The 14,888-nt window shown below is 32.0% G+C and overlaps 1 protein-coding gene and 1 long non-coding RNA gene across 2 annotated transcripts; both read left to right on the forward strand.

The window, feature by feature from the left end:
- Window positions 1-366: 366 nt before the first annotated feature.
- LOC139484431 (uncharacterized) lies at window positions 367-8,800 on the forward strand. The gene is made up of 7 exons (XM_071268164.1): window positions 367-446; window positions 1,153-1,232; window positions 3,209-3,280; window positions 4,169-4,286; window positions 6,502-6,602; window positions 7,414-7,485; window positions 8,561-8,800. Exons 1-7 carry the CDS (start codon window positions 383-385, stop codon window positions 8,798-8,800), a joined length of 747 nt encoding a protein of 248 aa, XP_071124265.1. The 5' UTR covers window positions 367-382.
- A 1,185-nt stretch (window positions 8,801-9,985) lies between these two features.
- LOC139487143 (uncharacterized) lies at window positions 9,986-14,054 on the forward strand. The gene is made up of 3 exons (XR_011655770.1): window positions 9,986-10,120; window positions 12,619-12,770; window positions 13,847-14,054. It is a non-coding gene; the product is annotated as an uncharacterized lncRNA (long non-coding RNA).
- The last annotated feature ends 834 nt before the right edge of the window (window positions 14,055-14,888 follow it).

Below are 14,888 nucleotides of genomic sequence, written 5' to 3' on the forward strand. Positions count from 1 at the left end.
AATTACCAAATACCGTATCGTTTATTGGGTAAATATTTTGGCGGATTCAATTTTTTTATCTATACCTTTGCATGTGAACTTTCAAATTGGAGGAATTATATTACGGCGATTTTGTTTTATCCGCAAAAATTAGCTCCAATTTACAACCCGGGGAAATAACCCGCTATACGGTAGTAGTTAAAATAATCAAATAAATTTAATTTGGTTTCTTTCGAAATATCGTTTGTCTAAATCCACACTTACTAATATTTCAAGCACAAGAACATATTTGTATTAAGAAAGACAAGTAAGATAACGAGAAGAAGTTTCCATATATAATATTTACAAATGATAGTGAAAGTAGGTCGACCTATGCATGTATGATAAGGGCATTACAATAAATATGTTTATAATGAAACAGATCATTTCCGTTTGTTTTCTAATATTATGTTTCTTCAAGACTGTAGGTATGTATGTAGACATATAATGCGCTGACATTTTGTAAATATAAGACCTTTTACTTGCACTTATTTCTCCAAGTAATGATATTGCCAAATAACTTAAGTTTGCAGTACATATTAAGGAACTTAAATGATTAAATACGACCAACCATTGAGAAGATGGTAACTAAGGTTACAAGCGGGAATTCAAGTAAAAGAGAAGTCGGTAATAATAAATAATAATTGATATGTACTATCCGGAACATAATTGCACGATGATTTTAAGGGCTATTCAAATTTAACGATCATTAATTTTCTTTGAAAAAAAATGAGAAGATGCAAAAGAGGAAAAAAATCATAAATAGACAAATATATGACAAAATAAAAACAAAAAATCCTGAAAAATGCAAACACCAAGTATCAATATATTGAAATACATAGACAAAGTATTTGAATTACAATGCATTTTGAACCGCCCTCTCTTCCTTTTATTTTTAAATACAGAAACACAATGATATTTTGTTTAATGTCCATTTCCTGTCAATTTTCACCTATATTTCCAATCCAGTGGAGATTTGTGACATGAATGTTCAAATAAGCATATTTTTGTATTTTTAAGTTTTGTTTTGCCATCAGCATGAGTGCAGTGTTCTACAAAATAACTTGGTAGACCATTTGTAAATGTAAGAGTCGGGTTTGAAAACAATATTGCGAATCTTTTCGTTTGTTTCAGAATCTGTAAAGTGTTTAGATTGTCAAAATGTAGCACAGCCCTATGATTGTACAACAGTGACAGAATGTGGCCAATATGAGGTATGTTATGTATATCTTTATCGTGAAGGCAATCTAAAAGGTTGGTAATTTTTTCTTTTTTTCTTTGCATGGTATTTGAAGCAATGAACAAATTCAGCATAATATTGTTACTTCATCTCACATTGAAAAAACATATATAAGAGTAATCGTTTTGGATATGACAAAGTTTTGTATAGATTGTACAAAGATTGGAGAAGATAATATATATTTAGAACTCAAGTCTATTATAAAAGTGGATTTCAAAACTATATGGCAAATTCCTAATCAAGAGTAAGTACGACGTCACAAACGCTAAATAAATCACAAATATATGGCAGTTTGGGATATTACGTAATTTTCCGTCACAATTAGATACTGTAATGTAACGTCGAATTTTCTTTTAGATTTAATACTTCAAAAAAGCATTTTGTCAGCTTTAAAACAGTATTAATGTAGCAAATTATTTTTTTGAGATTAAGAAACAAGCAAACAAATATTTTATAGATTTCTGATACATATTGACATTATTTTCGGCTACATTTATGTAAACAAACTGTATGTTTGGGGAAATATGTGTTTTTTTTTTTGTTTTTTTTTTTTTTTTTAGAGAAAGCCACATATTGGAGGCAAGTCATTGCATATTACATGACTTAATATAAACGCTTGAATAAATATTTTGGAAAATTTAATTTTTTAGGTTGTTATAAGACTTGGTTAAGTAAATGGTCAAACAGGTACCAAACACATGCAGAGTAGGAAATGCATTTCTTCAGGGGCACACTATTTCAACCATAAAGTCTGTGTTCATTTCACAATGGTTGTAGATATGCTTCCTAGTCGTACTACTAATCTATTTTTCTTATTATTTGCTTTCATTTACAAACAGCTTTTTCGCTATCAATGGACAATTCAACTTGTTTCAAGCAATTTTTTAAATAGTTGGTCAGATATAAAATGACTACTACCCCATTTGCAAAACATATCTTTAGCATTAGGAATCTGCAAAAGATCTGGAATCCACCATACATCTGAGGCATACATATATCAACGTGTATATGTTTAGTCCATAACCATATAATTAGATGAATTAATCCTCGAGATGACATCCAGAAATATAAATAGACCATGTGTTTCATTTCATGTTGTAGGTTTAAACAATGTTACTTATCGTTTATACCTTATTTTTGTGCATCGAATCAGTAAATGGTTCACCTTGGTTTCACTTTCATTCGTCCATTCGTTTGATGTGTTTTAACATCTGATATTGCCATTTGATTAGGGACCTACCGATTGAATTTTCCTCGGAGTACAGTATTTTTGTGATTTTCCTTTTTTTCAATGAAAACATTCTTTTCTTTAAATGGCAAGCATATTAAATACAAAAACAATCTGAAGTTTCAGAGATAAATCTGAGATCACAAAGATACGAATGCAATGCAACTATTCACTTGCCAGTAAATATTTCATAAGAAAAGTTGCTTATTTTGCTTATTTTGACTAAATTGATCTAACCTGGCTGCCAAAAAATGGAATCATTGTTTTACTTTTTCACTTTAGTAAAAGATTGCACAATTATTCTATATAATTCCAAACGGTTGATTTTAAGAATTAGAATGCAATTATTTTCTTCTGAATTGTCTGCCCATAGGTGGCGTTTCTAGGTTATGTGTTTTATTTGATTTGGCTGTTAAATCATTCGGCATGACTGGGTCTACTCGATCGGTCACGTTTTTTTTTAAACACTACCTTATTATTTGAGTTTTTGTGTAGAGATTGGTTCACTTTACATAAGTGTTTGTGTTCATTGAACTATTTACATATCTATATGAGGACATTATTAAGATGGTCAGTATTCTGTATATGAAATGTATTATTAAATGGTACTAGTAATTAAACCGTCCATCGGCTCTATTGTGTGGTATTGCACTTTACTATTTATTTTAGCGTATGCCCATTTAAGCAAACATCAATAAATCACGATGTTTTCCTTTTCACAGGAATGTTATACGAGAAAAGAGATAACAGATGATGGAAACATTTATTATAATGTTGGTTGTAAGGATGAACAAGTAAGTGCTACTACAGAGTAATTCCCTTTAGATATATATGACACGGATGAACCAACGGGTAACAGTCCAAGTTCAACGTAGGAAACCAGTCCAAGGTTAGCTGTGTCTATGGTAGTTGCAATTGTAGTCTTTTGTTTTTATACTAGTACATAATTTATGAATATGAATTTGAACTTAAAGATAAAAATTCAATACATGATGATTAATTGAAAAAAAATAATTGACAAATGACAAATTGAAAAAACAATTTAAAGGAAAATAACCATTATTCTTTGCAATGCATAAAAAGCATATACAACACGTATGTTGACATATACAGTAAATATGGTGGCCGGTTAAGGCCATTTCGCGTTTTCGCGTTTTCGCGTTTTCGCCCATCATATTATATAGGGCGAAAACGCGAAAACGCGAAATCGCGAAGTCGAAAACGCGAAAACGCGAAGTCGAAAACGCGAAATCGGAAAGAAAAAATATTTCGCGTTTTCGCGTTTTCGACTTCGCGTTTTCGCGTTTTCGACTTCGCGATTTCGCGTTTTCGCGTTTTCGCCCTATATAATATGATGGGCGAAAACGCGAAAACGCGAAAACGCGAAATGGCCTTAACCGGCCACCATAAGTAAACGTTTTGGGTATATCAAAATGCATTGAACTATGTTATAATGTCAAATCATAGAAATACAATTTATTTAATCTCTAAAACAGTAATATTTCAGCTATTTCAGTGCTATCTCGGTACTGTAACGTGACGTTATATATTTGCTAGAGTGGGTTGTGATTCGTTTTGTTACAATAATTTGCAATTTCATCTGTTTTGCATGTCATTTCTCTTGACTGAATAAACAAAACAACTAACCAAAAGCAAGAATATGGATACATTTTCATTATTAGATTTGTCGCGTGATGACACCGTTTGGAAAAAGAGACAAGAGTAAGAGAGCTACACAAATATGCAACAAATGCTGCAATTCAGACTTGTGTAATCTGAAAAGTGTTTGTGGATCTAAAGGTAACACAAAAATATTTAAGAGAGAAAAAGACTGAATAAATGACATGTTTAGGGTAATTGCTTAGAAATTTCTAAAAATGACATAATTGAAATATATGCAAAGGCACCAAATGGGTAAACTCAACGTCTTTTTTGTCTGACTTAAATTAAATAATATTATAACATATCACATAAAAATAAAACAACGTTTACAAAAAATATAGTGGCGTTAACAATGGAAAAATGCAAGAGGCATTAGAAGTAGTTTTAGCGGTTGTCGTAGTTAAAACTGTCCCTAAATCACCGATTACTCGGGGCAACTAGATGCAATGTCCATTAGTTGTTATGTTGAGCGACATGCGTAATTAACTAAAATAGATTTGTCTCACAAATAAGAAAATATTAAATTATTAAAAATTACGTTAACACTCATTGAATTTGACACAATTACAAATCTCCGGAAACACAGCATAAACGATTCTTCGCTGAGCCTTCTATTTATCGTTGAGTCGGTTCCTTATCTTAAGCACTCTTGCTAAGTCTAAACCGGTTATGCAAGAGGGTGTAGCATTTTGAACCCTCTCTTTCGGTAATCGTATAATTGCTGATTTGGGAGAAGATTTTCCGAATACATTTCGGCATTGTATCCATTTTATCAATAAATATTTCACGTACTGTCTTATTTTCGCCATTCAAAACGTTTGTTGGACTTTTGCTAGAATGATGTTTATACCTGAATGAAGCATGCTCTCACTAGCAAATGCGACAATCCTTTGCCGGTAACATATATGGAAACTTGGCTGTTTTTTTGTGCAACTGTCGCATTATATATTCGACGAACATCCTATCGTTAAAGTTGCCTTTTGTCGAGAAATAGCTTTAATTGTAGCACAATAGTGTTACGATTTGTAGAATTATCAATTCAATTTATTTCGTTTCTAATATTTTAACTTGTTTATATTTAATCCATATGAAGTTTGCATTTCCAATTTCATCAATATTTAATACATCCGTTTTAGTTCGTTTTCTGTGGCTCTACAGTTTTCTGTATATCTCACCACATATGCGGTCATGTGGTTTAATTTTTATAAGAATTGGACCGTTAAATATCTACGATTACTTCTATACTGCTACCAATATTTTGTCCAATCTCCATTGTTTCAATTTTCAATCGTCTTTCAGCATTGTTGTACATTTGCTAGACATATCGTTATTTCCGTACCATGTCGGCCAATCTTGTTTGCTGTTTAACCGTTTAGGTCAACTAAACCATATTGTATTATGTTTCAGTTCCACATGTGTTATACAAAGTTTAAGCAGACCTGCGGGAGTGTCCTTCGTTAGGCAGTATCTCAATAAATGATTCCATAAAAAGATTAAATTACCTCAATTCTATTTATTATAAATTTTCTCTGTGGTTTTATGGATGCATAAGCCAAATAATAACGGTTTGTCACTCAAAAAAGTGTATTTGAGCTTGATTAATTGCGTACTTTTTCAAAATACATTCTATATCTAAAATTTACCGATCTGAGTCTTTTTCTCTGTTTCAATGAGATTGAGAAAGGTTTTCTCTGGTATCTCCTATATAATTTCACTATCAAGTTGCCAAAGATTATACTTCTTCTTCAAGTTTTCGCATAAGCTTTTGATTGTGTCTCGTAGTGTTGTGGTTTTTTCTGAGGCTTCTTCTATCTTTATAATTATTTGCTTGTGGTTCCTCGATCTCCCACTCTAATTGCCTTCTCAAAGCATTTATGTAACGTATGGGTAAACTAAATGTCAACAACGCCTATTTCGTTAACTTTGTATTATTAACGCAATATAATAACGTATTACACAATGATATAAAAACGTTAACAGTATATAAATGCATACGACATTAAAATTAGAATCAACGTTTACCACATATTAAACTGTCTCTAAATCATTGACAAGAATACATCATTTCCGTATAATAATTGTGCTGGCATATTAAGCAACAATCTGTTAGAAAATACCATAATTGAAATACTATGAAAGCTGGTTTCCGAATATCAACTTCTAGTAAAATCATGAACGTAGATATTGCACAGTATTGCTTAATAAGGGACGGACAAGAAGCCAAACCAACGATTTGTCTCTAATTGGTGCAACAAAACTATAAAATTTATTAAGACGAAAAAATAATTTGTAGAATTAAAAAAAACGTTGATTAGGGTCAAAGATTTACCTGGTCTCATCACACTACTTTTAGATTTAATACTTGGGAGCGGCGAAACAATTTGTTTTGCTTGTAATCATGGTATCACAGCTTCTCAGACATGCAACAAGATAACGCTTTGTCCACAGGATCAGGTACAATATAAAATAATCAGGGTTCATTGATTCTAACTAGTTTCAAATGTACATATGAGGCTGATAATTTGTCACGCTAAACAAGTGTTTCGTCTACATAAGACTTATCAGATCACAAAAGTTAAAAAGCCAAACTAGTATAACGTTGACGAAGGGGAATTGGTGACCCTAAATTCGAAAAAGTGGCTAAACATGGCTAGATAATTTATGGCTTTGGTCAGAAAATCCTTAGTATTTCGAATAATTTATAGTTTGCAAACAGTAAGATTATAAAAATTACCATACTATTGATATTCATGTCAACACCGAAGTGCTGATTAATAATTTGCTGAAACCCTCGGGTACGGAACATCTACTAGCAGTGACATCGACCCAGTAGTGTAAATAGTTATCAAAGGTACCTGGCTTATTATTCGATACGCCAGACATGCGTTTCGTCTACATCAGACTCAACACATTCTTTCAAATTAGTGAGAACATCTGGAAATTCAATCATGATAATACTAAGAAAATATGTATGAATTCAAAAGTCCTTCATTTTATTTTAAGCTATACATAAACGTTAAAAGAAAAAAGGAAAACGGAAACAAAAAAATAAACATCAAAAACATTTCTTATATAAAAAATAGAATTTGATTAATCTTGAACCACTGTTTATAAACTAAAGTGAATGTGATACTGTTGTATAGTCATTGAGTTAATGCAAAGTGCTGTTGATAAATTACATGAACATTTTTGTAATACTTTTCTTGTACTTCAGTTTAAGCAAAGAGTTAGAAATGTAAATGATTATGTTTTCTTTATAATTCAGCTTTGTCAAATTGTCGAAACAGCCAACATTCTTGGACAGACTAGATATACCAGTGGTTGCGCTCATAAATCGGTTAGTAGTACATTTTCATTCTTGTATACAATAATCATTAAAGATATTTTAGATAACATGGATAATGGAGGTGAATAATAGAGATGTCAGATAAACGTCATTTTTACAGCATTACAACAAACTAACCCAGAAAAAAACCCAACATAAAACACATTAAATGTCATCATACAGCTTTAAATAAGTTTTTACGATATGCAATGATCTGAATCGTCCGGATTTTAGAAAAGCGGAGTAGTAGAATTGTTTTTCCCCCCAAAAACGATTAAGCTCTTTAAAAAAAGAATTTGAAACGCTGAGGAAAATTCAAATCGGAAAGTCATTAATCAAATGGCAAAATAAAAATAAACAACGTTGAACACATCAAACGATGAATAACAGCTGTCATTTTCTTGACTTGATGCATGCATTTTCTTATGTTGGTTCACATTTCACGTGACTCTCCCTAAAATAGAGGCGTATGATAACAAAGAGATATGGAAACTTGTATACGTGTAAACCCCCCCCCCAAAAGAGTGGAGTACGAAACCAAAAAGATCTTAAAACCTATTAACACAACACTAACCTATGCTTTGCCGTACAATACCAACGTAATATTAAATTGCACAGACCCAATTGTCCTTAATAGAGAGCGGTACCAATGGTGAAGTAAATCGCGATCAGAAAAACGCCACGATCCCCAACGTGTGTCGTTCAACTAGAAAGAGGTATTAAATCGTGTAACGCAACCCTCCCTAAAAGAGCGGTAAATGGTACCAATAGAATAGTAATTCGGATAAAAGCCACGCACCCAGAGATGCGTACGATATCATAGGAATATTGAAATATGTAAACTACTAAGATGCTAACATCTATGTTGCATGATTAGTTCATTTGGATTCACTTCAATCTAAACTAGTCGTTTCCACACAATTAAACTGTAGGTAACCAATCAATTTTCTGACAACAAAATGAATAGTTATTTGAAAATCATGAAGTTTCTTGAGAAATGTCGGAATGGTTAACAAAACCAGTCACTCTAACATATTTTTGTATTGTGAAGGTTATATAAATAAGTTTTAATTACTTGCATTTACAGCAATGTAACAGTTTGAGTGCTAATTCAAACGACTGTACTGGAACGAGGTGTTGTAGTCAACAATTGTGCAATTCAAAGTGTGATAATACTGCAGGCCATACAACTACTATACCAATTCAAACACATGCGGCTCGAACTACACCAACTACATTGCATAGGTCAACTACGACAAGCATTCCAGTGACAACTCACCAAGAAAAGCATACCACGCAACGGCACATTACAGATAGCAAGTATTAATAATGGAACTTTGTGTCTTTCATTCTCTCCAGTTGTTATATATTTAAAAAAGCACACAAGATGTCATATCAAGTTGAATACAATAACATGAGATATACTTTTCATACATGAAAGATCCCATAACTTTGATTGGCCGAGTCTAACCGAAAGTTATATTTCCTCTCCGAATGAAATATAACATATATTACTGCACGTTCTCTTTGTGGTATCGTTGAAAAAAACTATATATAAAACAAATGTCATTCAACAAAAAATACTTTGTTATAGCATAGAAGTTATTAACATATTAAAAATTTACTTCTCCTATATGATTGTAAAAGTATTGAATATTCACAATGTTCTTTTCGAGGCTTTCACACATAAATTATTCACAAAAGAAGCATTTGATTCTTTTAACTATAGTGCAGCATTACATAACAGTTTAGTTCGTTAATCAGAGTTTACCCATCAAATCCATAAATGAAATGCCTTAACTTAGGAGAAAGACACCATATTGAATTGCTTTGAAAAACAATATAAAGTAGCAGTTCTTTTCAGACTTTTTTCCTGTTTAAAATTCGCAGAACTGTTCAATCATGTTCCTGCTTTTAATTGCTGTAAGATTTAAACATATTGCTTGCAAACAATCCAGTACTGTTAAAGTAATCCAGTTTGTCGTTTTGTGTGTGCATGTAAATAACGGATACTTTACGATCTAAATATAGACTAAGCAGATCTTCTTGAACTGCAAAAAAGTAATATCACAAAAATTCTGAACTAAGAGGAAAATCAATTCGGAAAGAGCATAATCACAGGGCAAAATAAAATAACAAAACGCATCAAAAACGAATGGACAAGAACTGTCATATTCCTGACTTGGTAAAGGCATTTTCAAATGTAGAAAATGGTGGATTAAACCTGGTTTTACAGCGCTAAATACATTGTCTGAACATCACTGAATACATTAATTGATATGTTTGAAGGAGGATGAAACTTACTGTATGATCATCACATACTAATTTTGTGTTAAGTCTTTTCAGAGCTGCTCACTTATTACTCATGTAGAGTATTTACAGGGTTGTTAACATCAACATAGTCGTTTCAGTTAAAAAGTAGAAAACTTGTTCTTATAATGAAGTGTTCTTCCTCACGAAAAGCAGCTGCGTCCACAAATTGGATAAAATAATTATCATAATCTTTTTACAGCACATACCATGAACTGTAATTTCGACGATGCAAATATATGTTCCTGGCATCATGGAAACCTTAGGCTATATATGGAATGGACCTTTTTGAGTAATCATCAGAATCCAAGCTTACCTCTGCATGACCATACTGGCAGTAAGTTATTATTTGAATATTCGTTTACATTCTTGTCAATTTGTAGAGACTAGTAGGTATCATACTCTGTGGTAAAGCATGGCTTCTAAGCATTAAAATATATCTTTGCATAAATTGATAGTAAGATATCTGCAATATTTTAATATTCGTCCCAATCGTAGATATATAATCTTCATTTAATAAATAAAATAATTGAATTTATACATGCATATCTTACTATAAATATTTATTAGGCTGCTAGAAGTTAAAAAGTTATCAAAAGTACCAGGGTTATAATTTAATACGCCAGACGCCCTTCAACAAGAATAACCCACGTTAGCTGAACCTACATATTTGACAGAGAGGTAAAGGAAAAACCCCACTAATATTTTTCAAAGTCATAAATTAAAAACAAATTGGCAAAGACACGGCAGAACACTTAACACGAACCGAAAACACATCATCAAAAATTCTCAAAACTTAATTCACTCTTATTAGTTCTCGCATTGGATAAACATAGTGCATTGGAAACTTGATGCAAAATTAGCAATACCAATATTAATATACTTTTGTTTGATGCTTTATTTATTATCACATTGTTGTTTGTCAGGCGACTTTATGAATATGCTAAATACAGTAGATGAAATAATTGAAAAAAATCAAATTGAAAGTAAGAAAGGTAAATAAATTATCTTAATTCATAGTCATAAAAAATGAATTCTCCAGAACTCTCTTAAAAATCTCTATATTGAAATAGATTTAAGATGATAAAACATGTTAGAGTTCAAGTTCCAATAACAAATATAGGACAAACTGACGTCCCTACTATGAAATAATCAACTGTACAAGGGTGTCCGAATCACATCAACTTCAGAATTTTTGTAAATTGAGCTATTATCAACTTGAAAAATACATGTGGAGTATGATCATCTTTCCCTTCCAGAGCACATGAGATAACACGGGTTTGTGATGGGGTTCGAGTTGCTTAATATTTAGTTTTTTTATGTTGTACTATTATTTGTCTGTTTGTCTTTTTCTTTTTAAGCAATGACGCGTTGTCAGTTTATTTTCGATCTAAGAGTTAAAATAATCTCATCATAGATACCAGGAATCAATTTTGTATATAAGCCAGACGCGCGTTTTGTCTACAAATGACTCATCAGTGACGCTTGACTCCAAAAAAGTTAAAAAGGCCAAATAAAGTACGAAGTTGAAGAGCATTGAGTACCAAAATTCCTAAAAGTTTTGCAAAATACAGCATATGTTATCTCCGCCCCTTTCTTATACAAATCCAATGATAACTATCAACGTGTATATGGGAAAATTTATATTGCAGTTCATTAAACATTATAAATTTTGAAATGCACGTCTGAACTTTAGAGAGAACAAATGTCCTCTGAGAGACAGAAACTGATAACTCTTCTAGAGCATGTAAGGTGACACAAAGACAGACAACATGTGAACTAAAAAGAAAACTAAGAAAACAGCTTAACATCAGTCTACACAAAACTACATAGAAACTTAAAATTCAGCAACATACACCTCCACTTAAACTAATGTTTAATCAGGTGCTCCTGAAAAGCTTTCAGTTCTTACTTCTATCATGTTTATGTAATAGTACTTTGTTATCTCTGTTAAAACTTTGTAGTGAGTCCTCTAACAGATGATAATGCAATACATTCTAATCTAAATCAATGTTTTATGACAGTATCGTCTCTTATCAATAAGTAAATCATGCTTTTATAGGTGTTGAAATTTTTTGGTAAATCGTCTTCACAAGTCTAACATTTTCAATTTTATGCGATTACCATTCTTACGTTAAGATCGGTGTTGGTTTCATGAAACTAATTTTGTTAAAAGCTGAATAGATTTCGTTAAAAAATATTATATGAAAAAGAAGATGTTGTTTGATTGCCAATGAGACAACTATCAACAAAAGACCAAAATGACACAGACATTAACCATTGTAGGTTATAGTACGGCGTTCAATAATGAGCAAAGCCAATAGCGCTTAGTCAGCTATAATAGGACCCGATAAGACAATGTAAAACAATTCAAACGAGAAAACTAATGGCCTTATTTATGTAAAAAAAATGAACGAAAAACAAATACGTAACAAATAAACAAACGACAACCACTGATTTACAGGCTCCTGACTTGGGACAGGCACATACATAAATAATGTGGCGGGGTTAAATATGTTAGCGGGATCCCAACCGTTTCCCTAACCTGTGACAGTGGTATAACAGTACAACATAAAAACGAACTATATGCATTCTTTGTATGGAGTAGGGTTGTGTTTAAAGTAGACATACACTTACCATGGAAGTTGTATTCCCTTTTTTACTAATAAGTAGCACTTTGTGGTTAGGTCTGTGAAAGGCGAGTGTTGCTTTTGATGATTCATTTGGTGTGTACGTGTGTTTCGTACAATTTTATGTAAAGTTGGATAAATATTCATTATTATAGTTGTTGGACATATATTATAATTTATAAGGAAATTGATTCTGTTGTTGAAGGGCATGGATATTTCCTGTCCACTCAAACAAAGCTACATCACACAGGTGGACACGCAGAACTTATCTCGCCATTATTAACAGCACATCACCAGTACTGTTTCAGTTTCTGGTATTTCATTCCGCATATGGAGATGCTCTATGTAGATATAAAGGTATGTTAATTGCCAGATTCAATATGGTTTATCGCTTTTTGACAGCCATTCTCGACACCATATTATTTCGTACTTGTAGTAGGATGTTCACGTCATTATAAGAAGTTCTGACGTCACAAAGTAACTGTGAGTGTAGCATGACGTGTCTAGGTCAAGTACCTCAGTTTCCAGGTCAAGTTTCGAAGTTATATATCAGTATTGTAACAATTTTGTGCGGTCCAAATATGTCAGTTAGAATGTCAGTGAGCCATCACGAGATGGCTGTAAATTATCCAGTCACAAATGATAGCGTACAGGTTTATTAAGTTGCTTCTACAATTGCATTCCCTTTTCCAAAATATCCCTTATCAAATTAGACTTTTTACCGAGTTTGTACTATTATGAGCAACATTACAGAAGCCACATGTGGGGCAAATCTTCTTCCCCTTTCTGAGCACCTGAGAATACCTCAAGTTTTTGGTGGGGTTCGTGTTGTTTAGTCTTTATTATTCTATGTTGTGTTTTGAGTACTACTGCTTTTGTCTGTTGTGACCTGCCTGCCTTTATATTGTAAACATTAGAATTATCCTTATTGATCTTATATATAATATGTCTATAGTTTCACATAAAAAAGAAAAACATCATTAAACATATGAAAATGTACTGAATCTCTGTTATACAGATATGAAAGGAAACATAATGAACATTGTCTAAAAACTATTTATTTTTTACTTTTATCCCCCCCTTTTCTTTCCAAATTGATTTTGTACTTCACTTTCATGCAAACGTAACTTACATACCCACATACATCCATACCCACTTACATATTTATTCATTCACACATATACTATAGTTACATACATACATGTTCACACATAAAAATACCTTTACAGAGAGATGCATTCACAAACATGTATCTACATGCGTTTTTTGTACACAGACACATATACTTATATTATCATAGAAAATAATAGAAAAGATGAATACTATAATTGATCACTTAAATGATCACTTTAATACGAATATTACAAAATGGAATTTAGAAAATGAAGATTTGATGATAAATGCATGTATCTATTTTTTTAATTGATGTGAAGGACAACAGTGGCCGTAGACACCATAGGTATGATCGACACGGAATGTATGCACAGACGTGGAAACTGTTCCGACATACCTTTAATTTTCCATACATGTACCATATAACAATAGGAGGATACGTAGTTAAAGGCGACATCGCTTCTCACGGACCCATTTCTATCGACGACATTAGTGTCACAGATGGAGTTTGTTGAAACCAGAAATAAATCATTTGAACGCCATTTGTTTTGGTTTTTTTATAATTCAATAATTGGTGTGTTTATTGTATAATCGAAAAAAGAATATACAAATCTTTTGGATTTTTTTCTGTTTCTTTGTGCAGCGTTTGAATGCAATGCGTAACTTAAGTCTTCATTTTTTTAAATGAGTCCTCGTTAGATCTAATTGTGTCGAGAAAACTTTCTCGCATCTCATATCAATGTGAACAACTGGATGAATTAATAAACAAAAGTCTACCTGACTCAAATCACTAAATGTACATCAAACATCAGCAACATATAGTATTATAGTTAATTGTTACGTGTCAGTGTAAGACCATTTAACACAATATATGGCTCTTCGTAATCACTTAGTTCTGGATTTACTGTAACAACATATCGTAACTATATGCAAAAAGCACACCTTAAAATACATTTTCTGAACATTATTTTACTAGCTATAGAAATGCATGGTTGAATAAACATGCAAATTCCATATCATTAAACGAAAAATTAACAATTATGACTAGAAAACAGTTTTAAATTCAACTGCATATGAAATTGATAATTCTGAAAGAATAACACATTTATTAAATATCTTGAAATAATATTGAAACATATACGGTTAAATGCCGTTTTTGTCCGACCTACTACAGTACAAAGCTAACGATAAACCTTAGTTTAAATCGGAAATCAGAAGGGATTCCGAAATTGGAGTCATCTTCATCCTGTGTATATGAAACAAACAAAAAACAACAATGCACCTATTAAGTAAGAACTCTAGCGAAATCAATTTAAAAATCTAAAAAAAATCGCAAGTAAACAGTTTTACTTATGTGCTAAT

This window comes from Mytilus edulis, chromosome 8 (assembly GCF_963676685.1).
Source record: "Mytilus edulis chromosome 8, xbMytEdul2.2, whole genome shotgun sequence".
NCBI classification, from domain to species: Eukaryota; Metazoa; Mollusca; class Bivalvia; order Mytilida; family Mytilidae; genus Mytilus; species Mytilus edulis.

Bases quoted from the DNA above. Each gene is read 5' to 3' on its own strand.
- LOC139484431 (XM_071268164.1), top strand. From the start codon at position 383: ATGTTTATAATGAAACAGATCATTTCCGTTTGTTTTCTAATATTATGT. The intron at 447-1,152 runs GTATGTATGTAG...CGTTTGTTTCAG, and splicing joins ATGTTTCTTCAAGACTGTAG to AATCTGTAAAGTGTTTAGAT. The intron at 4,287-6,501 runs GTAACACAAAAA...CACTACTTTTAG, and splicing joins AAGTGTTTGTGGATCTAAAG to ATTTAATACTTGGGAGCGGC.